General features: G+C 40.9%; 1 protein-coding gene across 2 annotated transcripts; it reads right to left on the bottom strand.

Moving 5' to 3' along the window:
• Nucleotides 1–5,354: 5,354 nt before the first annotated feature.
• gng7 (guanine nucleotide binding protein (G protein), gamma 7) lies at nt 5,355–12,226 on the bottom strand. Of its 2 annotated transcripts, none has more exons than XM_086183779.1 (4): nt 12,106–12,226; nt 7,668–7,826; nt 5,902–6,016; nt 5,355–5,766 (listed from the first exon to the last, which is right to left on the bottom strand). In XM_086183779.1, exons 3-4 carry the CDS (start codon nt 5,980–5,982, stop codon nt 5,641–5,643), a joined length of 207 nt encoding a protein of 68 aa, XP_086039905.1. In that variant the 5' UTR covers nt 5,983–6,016; nt 7,668–7,826; nt 12,106–12,226; the 3' UTR covers nt 5,355–5,640. The 2 variants fall into 2 exon arrangements, with proteins under 2 accessions (XP_086039905.1, XP_086039906.1); XM_086183780.1 differs by lacking the exon at nt 12,106–12,226 and adding an exon at nt 11,832–12,099.
• Between the last annotated feature and the right edge of the window lie 1,292 nt (nt 12,227–13,518).

The raw sequence follows: 13,518 nt of genomic DNA, 5'->3' as shown, positions 1-13,518 counted from the left end.
TAATATTAAGACTGTTCATTCCGGTAAACCCCCAGACCAGCATTAACACAATACACACCACTATAAGGCAGACTAACAATCAACCGATCAGACGATCAGCCAAACCAGCGATTACCTCAGATCGTATGCCCAACCAGCTATGGAATGATTGAAAAACAATATTGATAAAAAGTAGCATCTGTCAGACATCTTTAGGACAGCATCAGCGTGTGCATGTGTGTATACATGCCTCTTTTCATCTCTTTCCAATTCTCTTAAGTAAGAAGTTCTGATTGACTCTAGCTACACATTCCAGAGTTATTACAGGGACATACTTTTCCTTTATTGAATCAGAAGAGTTCAATTTCATTACATAAATATGACATAAATACTTTTGCATTTCCTCGTACCACCCAGCAGCTTTCGGTAAAGTGTTATATACCATTTTCAATTCGTCTGTGTTCATCATCCTTCATATCAGGTCTTGTCAACTTGTCACTCTACTATCTCTACAGATCTCAGGCAATCCTTAAAAATACTTTTTCATTTCCTTGTAGAGAATTACTAATCTGACTAGCCTGAATGCAAAATATACAGCTACTGCAGTTAGCTTAAATTTACATAATGACTGGTTATAGGGGCTAAGAGCTAGCCTTGCACCGTATGAAGGGACAACTGACAAACCCATCCTCACTTCGAAAGCCCACTAATTAAAACGTTTTATATATTATCTGTAGAAACAGGTTACGCCGGACTGCCCCTCCTATGCCTGATGAGAGTCTAAGAAGATATAACACTCTAAAGGAACACCATGCAGCATAGGTAGCTTCAACTGACAATCTTGATGGTAGACTGACACGCGATAAGGAAGAATGGCGCCACTGTCGTTCCTCCTGTCTGCACTGGAACACATAAACAACTAATGTGGGTCCAGATTGACAGTCATAATCATAATAATAATAATAATAATCATAATCATAATCATAATAATGAGCAATTATGTCTTTGTACCTCATGTAAGAACACATTTTCTTTCCCAATCTTGTTGTCAAATCAGTTTTTTCACATCCAATGATGTTACAATAGTGCGGTACTATGCTAATTCTCAATATAACAGGTTTAGATGAATCCTGTACTTTACTATTTGGTATCAGCTGCTCAGTCAAACTACATTATGTTGTTTTAAACTGAGAATTATAGACATATTTTAATCACATTTTGTCACATTTTGCGGGAGCTAGTCTAGCTGTCTTTCCTCCCTCTGACTTAAGTCTCGATGCTAAGCTTGGCAAAGCAGCTTTTAGTATCAGCCTCATGTTGGATGCACCTACAAGAGAGTGGTACATAATCGAATCATCTAATTCCCTGGAACTATCACATTAGGGTTCTGCGCCGTGAATAACAATACAAAATTGCTAATCAGATGTAACTGAAAGGCACAAGGAGAGCCAAACAGCTTTGAGACTGTTATTATTGGTCATTACATGAGAGAACAGCTTCCTACAATTCAACCAGGAGTATTGACTGTTTTAAAACGTGTGCAGCCTCTGACTGGTGAAAGACTGGAGGAAATGCCTGCATTCTGTCTCACGCAGTGTCTCATGACCTCTCCTCTGGTCAGACTCATCCTGACCTGGAATTGCAGAATTGGAGTACAGTAATGTGACGCTCTGCACAGCACTGCAGGCACCGTGTGGTCTTAAAACACTGTGTGTTTCTTTTCTAACAAATATGACTGAAAACACACACACACGCAAGCCTCCATTTTCTCTCCTCCTCTGCCTTATCATCCTTTTAAGCTAACGAGAACGCACACCTAACACACACACACACACACACCCTCTCTATGGCCTTTGTCCAGCTCCTGCTCTCTCTCTCTCTCTCTCTCTCTCTCTCTCTCTCTCTCTGTCCCTTCCCCCTCCCTCCCTCTCTCTCTCTCTGTGCTGTGGGAACAGCCTGATCTCTGTTTGGATTTGGAAAAGAGGCGAGACACTGATTTCAATCAGGGGCTGGCAAAAGTTAAAATACAGTGGTGCTAAATATAATTTCAATCAGCAATTGAAGTTGAACTTCATTAAAATTGTTTATATTTTACACTTCCATATTTTGGGGATGGTTCTTTCAATACATTGTCAATTTATCTATGTTTTTTTTTTGTATAAATAGCACTTTAAGGCTAAATACACCACATAATCACTTTTGATTTTGATTTTCTTTTTGCACTGTTGGATATCAAGTATAAAGAATAATACTGGTGGTATTCTACTTTTTGATGATCGACAAATTCCAAGACAAGTCAACAAACAGCATTAGTCAGCTGTTTCATGTTTACCCTTTGGCTCCAAACCCTAAAGCTCCATCCAACAGACAATACACATCGTTAAATATCAGCCACATTTAATCAATTGTGTTGTTATTTTTTAAGATGAGTACTTTTCTAAAGCACTAACGGTCCTGCTGGTCGTTTCAATTTGTTTTGTTGCCAATGGGAAAAATGTAGAACAGAGGTTTTCATGGTCTGAGACTGTGGGACTCCCCTCAGGAACTGTTTGGGATAAACACCCCCCACCCTACTTTGTTTGTTTAATTTGATTAAGTTTCTGGATGCTGACGGGCTCATGGTTATTTCAATCTCCAACAACATTAGACCGTAGTCATGACGTAAAAATGGCTGTCCTGAAGCTTTTTTTTTTTTTGCCTCTACGCTGGTGATCGGTCGTGGCTGGAGGAATCATGTTTTCAGGTTATCTGGCTTTCTGATTCTTGTGATGGCAATAACAGTACAAATCTTTACTTGAACTCAAGCAAGAAATGATTGAAAACGTGTTTTTCCTTGTCTGCATGACAGGATGAGCCCTTTCGATGTTTGAGGTCAAAAGTCACTGTCAACAACCATGGATGTCATCTGGACTAGTTGGCGGAGGCATGCATCACTGAGGCAGTGATTAAAGTATAGTTTCTCTTAGGGAAAGTAGAAAAACAGTAAAAACACTATGTCTGAACTCTCTCTTTAACACTGTCATGTACGTGTGATGTACCTTTGATAAGGACTCGAATATCCTTTCACTTCCACTCACTGATTCTCTCCTGAAACTGTTTGGAGTCCCACTTTGACAGCCTCTGATGTAGAATATCACCAGTTGAGTCCTTTCATTATTATTCAACCGCGCATACACACACTCACACACCCATTGAGACACAAAGCCTCTCATCTCAATGGTAAAACTCCCACAAGTCAGTGTAGCAGGTGGGTTCTATTGATTATAACGATGGCGATCTGTCAGCACGATTTATTCTTGTCACGGTGACTCCGCCCTGCTCAAGCCTCGGCTAAATGCTGAAATGTAAATAAGACGGCGCAAAGCTCCCTTCGTTCAACAAGTAACCACTAAAAACCAGGCCTGCCTTTGACCTCTTGTTAGTCAAAAAGCGACTGAAGGTGCATGTGTTGTCCTAGCTGCCTGCCAGAAACCAACACTTGAAACTTAAAAACTGTGGGCTGCACTGGTGTCAAAGAACAGATCGCAGGTTGGTTCCGTCCACTGGAATGAGGTCCGATGTTGATTGATCCTCTAATGACCCTAAACCTGTCATATTACTTGATGTCTCTTCAGATCTTCTATTTTTATCTGTGGTGAAAACCAACCTCCGCTATTGATCACAGGCCTCGAAACCTTGAATGATGAAAATAAAACATAAAATGAATGACAGACAAACAGGATCCTGACTGATGGAAAACAATACTAAAAAAATTTTTTTTTTTAAAAATCAAACATCCACAGAGAGGATTCTGTGTTTAGATTCTGTATCTTACAAACACTGTACAGGGTAATACTCAACTGACCAGGTTCTATGAACTCCATAGAAAGAAGAAAAATTAACCCAAAACAGCTACTCTTCAACTTATCACTTCTGCACGTCTGAAAGAAAGTTTGTACACTTAATTTGTTTCTCTTCGCTTCATTTTTTTCTCTTCATCTTCGGTTTTTACAATCAAGTTTGTTTTTTTTTTGTTTGGTTTTTTGTTTTGTTTTGTTTGTTTGATTTTTTTTTGGAGAGGAGGAGAGGGGAAACCGAGACAGGACCACTGGCTCGATTCAGTCCCTGACCGGTGCAAGCCCATGTGCTGTTTGATTGGGGAGAGGAACGCCAGGGTAATAAAGGGGGATTATTCTGAGTTAAAAACTATTGTGAAGAATAATCTTTGCAGACTATCAAATGCAGACTCCTAGCAACTGCATTAAAGAGGGGAAAGTTTAGTTCCTTTTTGGGATGGCTTCTTTTATATTTCCTCGGGCCAGCCTTGCAGGTTTTGCAGACTGATTCTCGGGTGTGGTCGGTCTGTGACCTCGCCCTCTCTCGGGGTAAAGCCCAGGCTTAATATACAGTAGAAACCTTTGTTTAAAATACTAGCAGGTATCTGCTTAGGAATTATCCCTGGCTACAAAATGGATCTGTTGTCGTTTCATTACTTTAACAGGAACAGAAAACTGATTAGCCAGAGGCAACACCTAAGCCAAAAAGACTGCAAAACAATCAAAAATGTACAGTATTATCTATCTGTTAATGCTTCAACAAAAATATCAAAACGTACATTGAGTTCACAAACAAGTATTTCTTAAGAAAAATGCAGTAAACGTCCGGGGTTAATAGCTTGAGTTCTATGTTCCCCTCGTTCTATAGGTGCAGGTCTGACGTCACATTGATTTCCCGACATCATCAGTGGAAAATAGAAACATGACGGCAGATCAGCACCTAGAGACGACTCTCTGTACAGGTTGGCACAGCTGGAGGTTTGGCCAAAGGCTGCAGACGGCCATGGCGAGGCCACAGGCAGAGATGGTCTGTTCATACAGGATTTGGTGGGAACATGCTAGCCTGATAAAGGCAAAGGCATCAGCAAGTTGCTCCAAAAATCACCCGCCATGATTTCAAACAGGCAGGTTCCAGAGCAAAGCTGTCAGACCTGGTGATTTTTTTTTAACTTCCAGAAACAAAAAAGCGATTATTAAGCTCTAAATTAGACACCAGGTCGTGTCTGGCAAGGTTAGCACGAGCGCCTACCGCCCAGTCTCTTGCCCACATGCATCCTCCCACTCCCTGCCCACAGCAAAGCTGTCCTTCCTTTACCCCACCCCTCATTTCATGACAAAATAAGAGCAGAAATCCAGTTTCTTATGGTTATTATTGTCCGAATCCCTTTTCAAGTTAAGCTGACACTTGTAGATTATTCACCAGCATATATGAATATTACCAAAGCACCTTGGGTCATCCTCTGTGATATACTGATCTCAGCCACTGTGAGCACACGATAATTGCCCCCGAGCTCTGGCAACGGGTTATGGCGCTTCTCCAGAGTGGCTATTTAGGAAGTATGTGTGTGTGTGTGTGTGTGTGTGTGTGTGTGTGTGTGTGTGCGCGCGCGTGTGTGTGTATTTGTGTGTGGATAGAAGAAGTGTGTAGAGAAGAGCCCCTTATGATAGTACAGGGCTGCTTGAAAAGTGTGTAAATGTGTCTGTCCTGGGATCAGTTTAGTCACTGAATGTGTACATTTGTGTGGAAGTGTATGTGTTTAAGTGCATGAATATGTGTGTGCGTGAGTGTGTGTGTTTGTGTTTGTGTGTGTGTGTGTGCACGTGTGCGTGAGTGTATGTAACGCAGCTATAGGATGATGCAGGGCTTCTTGTCCTTAAAAGGGTTTTCGGAGGTGGGAACCCCAACCAGCAGAGGGTCGCTACGAGCGTGCTGCTCACAGTAACTCATCAAGTCTGCTGCTGCTTTAGAGACCTAACATAAGACAAAAAAAGACAAGAGATAAAGATGAGAGAGAGGGAGGAGGAGGAGGAGGAGGAGGAGGAGAAGGAGGTGGGAAGATGGTCAGATGTAGATGAATAATCACACATGAGTAAACTATGCTCCCACCTTAATGCGTTCAATCCCTGCCTCAATCCTCAGCTGCTCCACCAGTTTCCTGGCCTGGGCGATATTATTAGTGGTAGACATACTGATCCATCAGAATACACCGACACAGGAGAAACTGCAAGAGAGAAAACAAGAGTTTACTATGCAGACAATGATGGAGGATTTCATCCGACATGCATTCAAGAGGACTGCAGGTTTTTTTGAGAGGGTGAAACAGACTTTGCATGAACAGACTGATGTGCTTTTCACTTGTTTTGATGTGTTTTAATAGAAGTCATAGCCTGGACAGGTCACCTGTCAATCACAGGACTGACACAAAGAGGCCAACACACCTAAAAGCAATTTAGAATCTCTTATTAACCTCCCAATATTCATATTATACAATTGTGTGGGCTTATTGTTGAATTAAACATTTAACCGGTATTCTGGATCACTTAGAGTATTTATGTTGCTCACTATTCAAATGTGCGGCTTGAGTAACAATAATTAACGGTGATGTAGGTAACCATTAGCTAAGTGTTGAATTCTAAAACCAGCGTCAAACAAAAGGCAGCAGCACATTTACACAACACGTTTTACAGTCATGGGCCATTAACAGAGGCCAACTATTAACTAATGACAAATGACGTGACTAATGACAAGGCAATGATGAGTAAAACTCAGAGAGCAGGTCAAATTATCAACCAAGAGTTAAGCTAGCTTAGTTTAGCTACCTCTTCTTGCAAAGCAGTCAAAGATTAACCACATAACACCAAAATTTAGAATGTTTTTGAGACAGTTTTTGTTATCAGATGAAGTTAAAGATCCATTTTCAATAGTCCAGCCGAGTTGGGATGCCTAGTTTGTTGTTTGCTACATGCATTTGCCACTTAACAACTTGACAGTGACCCACTATCACTTCCTCAGGTATAAAACAGTATTGTGACACACAATGTACAGCATGCATGCTAAATTCTACAGAATTGATGTCTTACAGATTAAAACGGATTTCTTGCCATTCGGTTCATAGTTTTTTTGTTCATTTTTGAACATTTGAATATAGAAATTATTTATGAATTCATTATATTCATGACATATTTGTATATTTTACTGAAGAATTTTAACTGACGATGAGCAGGATGGCCACAGATCATAACGAAAGATGCTCACCCTCTACAAATCCAAGTGTTTTCCACATGTTACTCTCTTTTTAAGGAACACTTTCTGAATGATAACTCTTGAATAGTATACACTAGAAAGAAAAAAATTGAAAATTATGTCTCGGTATAATCAACAATTAAAGAATATTCTACATTAATCTCTGGGTTTACAAAGTGCACAGATACATGACGGAATCATCCTTAACATTTTCAACAGTGTACAGTTGACTAAATGGGCTCTATTGTGGAGTTCTAGCGCCACTGTGAGGCAACCACAGGGCGGTGCAACACTAATCATGGGAACAACAATACTAGCCACCATATTCCACCTGGATAAAACTAATGAAGTACACCACCAGAACCCTGCAACAAATTCTCTCTTCATGAGGACCAAAATGTTAAATTCTATTCACTCTGCTTGCAACAGGAGTTTATTTTGATGGTCACATGATCCTTCGATGTCGCTCATATTTTGTCCATCTCACTGAAATAAGTTCTGGTACATTTACACAACAAATAAGGAGAGCAAGCGGCAGATTTGAGATCAACAATGTCACTAAAGCTTGTTCACACAAACAAAACAAAAAAAAATAAATAAATGAGTATAGTGAATGTCAGGAGTGTTACCTGTATGATGGTGTGCAGACAGGACTCTCTCTGAACACCAGTGTGGTTGGATAAGAGGATGGTCAGAGTGGTGGTGGTGTTGGGGGGTCGGGGGGGGGGGGTCGTTGCCAAGTCTAAACGACAGACGTGGATGACAGAAGAGCTCACATTGGCTTGTCTCTGTGTGAAAGGAGAACAGGTGAGAATAACAGGTGAGTTGGCTGCCTGATTACACATAGCTCTCTTATTTTAGCCAGTTCCTTTGCGTAGTGTTTGTGTGTGTGTGTGTGTGTGTGTGTGTGTGGGGGGGGGGGGGGGGGGTTCAGTGCAAAATAATGAATAATTTAATTTTGCTTTTGCTTAAAACAATTTAAACACAAAAATTCTTGCATTAAAAGAAACCATTTCAAAAATATTACAAATATAGTTTTCCCATTGTTTAAAAACCTCGACATTAGTTCCTCATTTTATATCATTTTTTCCTAACTTCCCGGTTATTCAACTTCGTATGTAACATCCAGCTCATTTTCAGGCAACTTCCTGCCAATGGTGCTTTTGTGAAGAACTAGGAAGTGGGAAAGTTCCAGCTGCCAAAGTGAGGGAACACCTGTTGAACTTCAAATATGTTTTTGAGAGTTCAGGGAAGTCAGTTTGATGTCACATGACGGCGTTTGTGGTGAAAGATGACAAACATGCTGGAGGCTCATTAAGTGTCTTCATTGTTAATCTAGCGACAGGTACAGCACAGGTGATGCCAAACGAAACTTCACTTTACTTCGACAAATATGTCACGCTGCTCATTTTTGTGTCGCTCACGTAATATTAGCCTTCTGGCTAACTGTCAGTTCTGTTAAATGGGAAGAGAGATCTTTCCACATGGGGTTTTCACACTTCCCAGCTACTTGCACATTTTCTATTAACTTTTGACAAATTAACCTAACTTTTACTTATGAATTACCAAGTTATTCTAGGTAAACCCTTGCAATGGGGGCCAGTGGGACACTGAGAGCTAAAGTTCACAAACGCCTGATGGAGACAAACACGTGATATCAAACGACACTCAACAGTTTCATTTTGTAAATGTGTCTCTGTCATAAGGCTAGTTTTTGTCAAGCTAATACCAAGTTAGCTTTCTGGTTAGCTAAATTTGTTAACCTTACTATCATGACTGCATCTGATAGGAACCCGTCTATTATGAAGACATTCTTTACCGGGATGTTGGAACACACTATAAAGTGAAAGTAACCTCATTTTTTTTTGCACCTTTTCTTTGCAAATTTTTAGGTAACATCAAATTTTTAGGTAATGCCGTTGTGATTTTTATGCTGTTTTAAGTAATCCCTTAAATTGGGGGAGTACAACTGGTCCACAAACACTTTTGTTTTGAATTAGGCCGTATGGATCTAAGGTAACATTTGTTGTTTCAGCAGTGCACTACAGAGGTGTTTTTGCCAACACATAATAGCTGTGAAAGTGAAAACTGCATTTAAGTGTCTCTCTCTCTCGCACTATTTCTATTTCTTTGGGACGACTGCTGGCTGAATCACATTGAGGCCTCTTTGAGGAGGGAGGCTGAATTTTAATGAAAGAAAAAGACTGAACAACACTGTGATCCTGCAGGTGGACTTTCTTTTCAAAGCCAGAACTGTCATCACCGACCTTATCATCCATATTACTATATCTGTCGTCGCAACGTCATTAAGTTGCACAAATTACCAGTTCTACCACTCGGACGGTGCCAAATTAAACATGAAAATGAGTGTCACATTTTGTTGTCCACCAGCCAGAGTGGTAGCTTGACATCAGTTAATTTCCAACGCTTATCTGTAAGATCTAACACAGAGAATGTTTGCTTCTTCTCATAGGTGTGGTAACATTCAAACCTCATAAACCTCCACGTCACTTCTTCCCTTCTAACACTGAGTTTCTCCCAGCTGGAGTCACAGGTAGCAACCATGATCAAAACACACCTCACATATTCCTTAATGTGCGTACGTAGTGTGTTACGACAGCGTCTCTCACCCTGTGTCTCTGGTCTGTCACCCTCCCTCCCTCCCTCCCTCCCGGGAGGAGAGTCCTGCTTTAATTACTCTTCAACTGTGGAGTAGCTCTGAGATTCATGCCTGTAATTAGGGCCTTTGTATGCGTGTGCGTGTGACATATTCCTCATGTTGTGGGCGCAGAAACATCACATTTTGGCCTCCCTTTTAGAAAAAAAAAAAAATGACCTGAATTATTTAATTTTAAGCAGAGGGTTTGTTTTGGGTAACAGTCATTTTAGATTAAGGTTAGGTTTAAATTAAGGATTAGTGGTGGTTATGGTAAATATAAAATCTTCAAAGCATTCGCTGAAGTGATCGAAACACTAGTGTGTCTGAGAGAGTGAATAGACTGTATAATTTAATACCTGATGAAACTGTCTCTCACAGTCTATACACAGGCACAGGACATGCATTACTATACTCTTTATCCCACAATTTAAGCCTAATCTTAATCCTAATCCTGAACCCAATCCTTATGTTAACCAGTCCTTTACTGTCAAAAGGTCCCCACTTTAGAGATTCCCCAATCTCTCCTTATGTGAACATATGGTCTTCTCACTCACTCACACACACGCACACACACGCACACACACACACACACACACACACACACACACACACAGTCTTAAAAGGCAATTGCTTTTTCCCCCACAGGGAAGTGAATCCCCAATAAGTGTGTAATCATCCTCTGCCCACTCACATTCGTCAGAATATATATACATTTACAACGATCAGCCAAAACATTAAAACCACTGACAAGTTTGGTATTGAGTACAATACAACAGCCCCGTAATAAATCCCTCTTCACGAGTGTCATAATGTTTAGTGTTTATTCATTCTGTTCGAGAGATGTGTTAATTGTTTTAACTCTCCTTTTGGAGGCTGTCATTTGTAGCTTGTGCTTATATTGGGGGTCTATTGCTAATAGTTTGTCCTAATTCATATAAATGGGACATGAAAATATTAAATCCACCTGCAAGTAAAACCCAGCAGTTCAATAATCTACAGCCATCAAATACAAATAAATTCCTCTCTCAAGCGGATTCAATAAACGCTGAACATTATAATCATCATGTATTGCAGGGTTGTTGTTTTATACTCAATATCAAACCTCTCAGTGGTTTCTTTGGCTGTTCTTTGTGTAGAAAACAACGGCTCATTCAGCCTGAAAATGACCACTGAGGGATCAACACCCATCACAACAAAAACAGGACTCTTTTTAGTTGCTTTGGTGCAGTAAACTATAATGTGCCACTATCACACCTTCACTCGCTGACAACTCCATCTTAATTTGAAATTAGTTTTGTTCAAAAACGTGCTTCTAAAGTCCAGAATAAGCAGAGCAGAAAGCGCAAGGCACCTTTGAGAAATATAATGTTTTTAAAGCTTTGTCAATATCATAAGCCATGTGCTTGGATTTCTCCAGCCTGTTGATTTTTCAAACTTTCTGCTATGGCGCATAGAGAAAGCTGAGCTGTGCCCCTGAAGAAAAGAAGAAGAAGAAGAAGAAGAAGAAGAAGAAAAACCCAGCATGAATTTCTACACATCTCTCCTCATACGCCCACAAATCGAAAAGAACTGATAGGAGATCCGTTTATCCTACAGTGTAATGTTGGTCATTCTTTTTGACCTGGAGCAAACACAGCAGCAGAGCTGCCCAGGCCCAGGCCACTGAGCCCACAGCCGCTCTCAAGACGCGCAAAAATGCATCAATCCTTATTGATCCAGTCAGCAGCTCGGAGCGCTGATGGGGCCTACAGTAGGAGCCATGTCCTCCGCTATAGGCCCTGCTTGCTGCTCCACCGTGTGAAAACACAATGCGGGCATTTTGATGGATAGAACAGCATGTCCCCTCTCTCCCATGGCTATCCACACACACACGCACGCACGCATACGCACAAACGCACAAGCACAAGCCAGACCTGGTGCACATATCAAAGCCAGAGCTATTTTCCCAAGTGGAGACCAGACCAGACCGCTCCAGCTCTGCAAACAGGCCCTGCTTGTTAGCCGTGGGAGCAGGGTGGTGACATGTTTTGGGAGGCAGGCTGCTGTAGCCAATATAAAGCCATCCATCGACAATGGGCACAAGACTGGAGCGCATGCCTTTATGATTATGCAAATTGATCGGCATACGACCTACTTGAGCATATTAAATCCAGAGGTTTTTGGATACAGTAGCTTGTGCGTCCTCAGAGTCCAGCCGATCTGTAGGAAATCTTCCACTGACCCTGTCCCCGGTCCTCCCCACCCTCTCTGCCGGCAAAGGGCTGGGGAAATCCGGATTCGTGACACTGATGAAGCCCCTTCCCGCTGCAGCCGCCCTCGGTGACGAGAAGCCGGGGTAGCAGAGGCGCACAGACGCGGTACAATTACTACACACAGGCAGAAAAATACCCGAATATCTCCAAACTCACCTCCGAATGTGCTGTATTGGTGATTTAAAGGGACAGATCCGCTGGTTTCTCACCCTCTCTGCTCGTTCACTCCCCGTCTTCGCCGAGCTAAACGCCTCCCCCTCCGTTACCAGTGTCTGTCCACTCCTCTACTCCCCCTCCCTTCCCTTCCCTTCCTCCCTCTCTCCCCCTCGCTCCCTCCATCCGCTCCGGTGACAGCAACCCAGGGGCTCCCAACTAAACATCTTCAGACTTAACCTGCATGCATCCCTCAGGGGCGCTCATTTCACTGTTCACAATGATATCTTCTTGGAAAATGAAACAATTACACTGAGACATCAGGTTCGTCTTTTATTTCAACTATATTTTTGGTAGCTGATTTTATTTTTAAACATGCATTTGCATGAGTTGAAGCCCCATTCGTATTTACCAGCGTGCAAACTCGAATTCAAATGTAAAGTCAAAAGAATGGTTTCTTAATGCCATTGAAACCTATTTTGGGCATAAAAAGCCCTTTTCAAACTTGTCATCCTCCCAAGAGACAGGAGACTTCATGGTGGGATGGATTTATTTCATCTCTGATCCTCTAATATACTTGTTATGCCACAAAGAAACAACACCTTTTCCTAAATACTGCTCTCACCAGGTCTTAAGATCATCAAAAAGCCTTCTCTTTGCTCTAAACAGTAATGAGCTTGGTTAGTTCTCATGTAGCTGATTTATCACCGGTTACACGTTAAATTAAGGAACTTTACCCCATCCAATAAGAGGAAGGGACTCTGCCTTTACAAGAAATATATCATGTTTTGCTTTTTGATCTTGAAATCGCAAACATGCTAAAAGTGTGTGTGTATAAAAAAAAAAATGAACAAACAACTTTATATTTTGTTGGACCTGAAAAGAAGTGTAGTGTCTTGTATATGTTACAGATACAAAGTTAACCATCTCTCTAAGTATTTGTGTCAGGCCGCACTTCTTCTCAAGATGTGTATTCGGCACAAAAAAGCGACAATTTAAATAAAATTAACAAAATAAAAATGCCTGTTAAGTTCTGTTTATTTTTTAGATAGATTGGTACTTCAGATTTTTTTTGCTTTTAACTCTCACATAAACTCACACCTACAGCTGCTGTTCTCTTTGCAAGATTTCGTAATAAATAACCGATTTCGTCCCCACTATGAAGCCCGCATGGAAAAAAAACGCACTCTAAAAGTAAATAAGGTGTTGTGCACTTTCTTGTTCTTTAATATAGAGATTTTTGTTAAGATCGAATATGTTTATCTCTGCTAACACAGATTAATAAAACGTGTTGGAAAAAAAAAACAGAGTAAATTAAGGTCAGCGTTTCAGTTTTTTTAAATGTAATATTTGCTGATTATTTATTGTTTGATGCCATGAACTCTCTGAACTTTTCTCAGCTCATCACTTTGTCAA

The sequence above is a fragment of the Aulostomus chinensis genome, chromosome 17 (assembly GCF_037954235.1).
Source record: "Aulostomus chinensis isolate RoL2024-O1b breed Wild chromosome 17, RoL_Achi_v1.0, whole genome shotgun sequence".
Lineage (NCBI taxonomy): Eukaryota > Metazoa > Chordata > Actinopteri > Syngnathiformes > Aulostomidae > Aulostomus > Aulostomus chinensis.
Note: the sequence above shows the minus strand (reverse complement) of the source record. Positions and strands in the feature narration are given on the sequence as shown.

Bases quoted from the DNA above. Each gene is read 5' to 3' on its own strand.
- gng7 (XM_086183779.1), bottom strand. From the start codon at position 5,982: ATGTCTACCACTAATAATATCGCCCAGGCCAGGAAACTGGTGGAGCAG. The intron at 5,767-5,901 runs GTGGGAGCATAG...GTCTTATGTTAG, and splicing joins CAGGGATTGAACGCATTAAG to GTCTCTAAAGCAGCAGCAGA.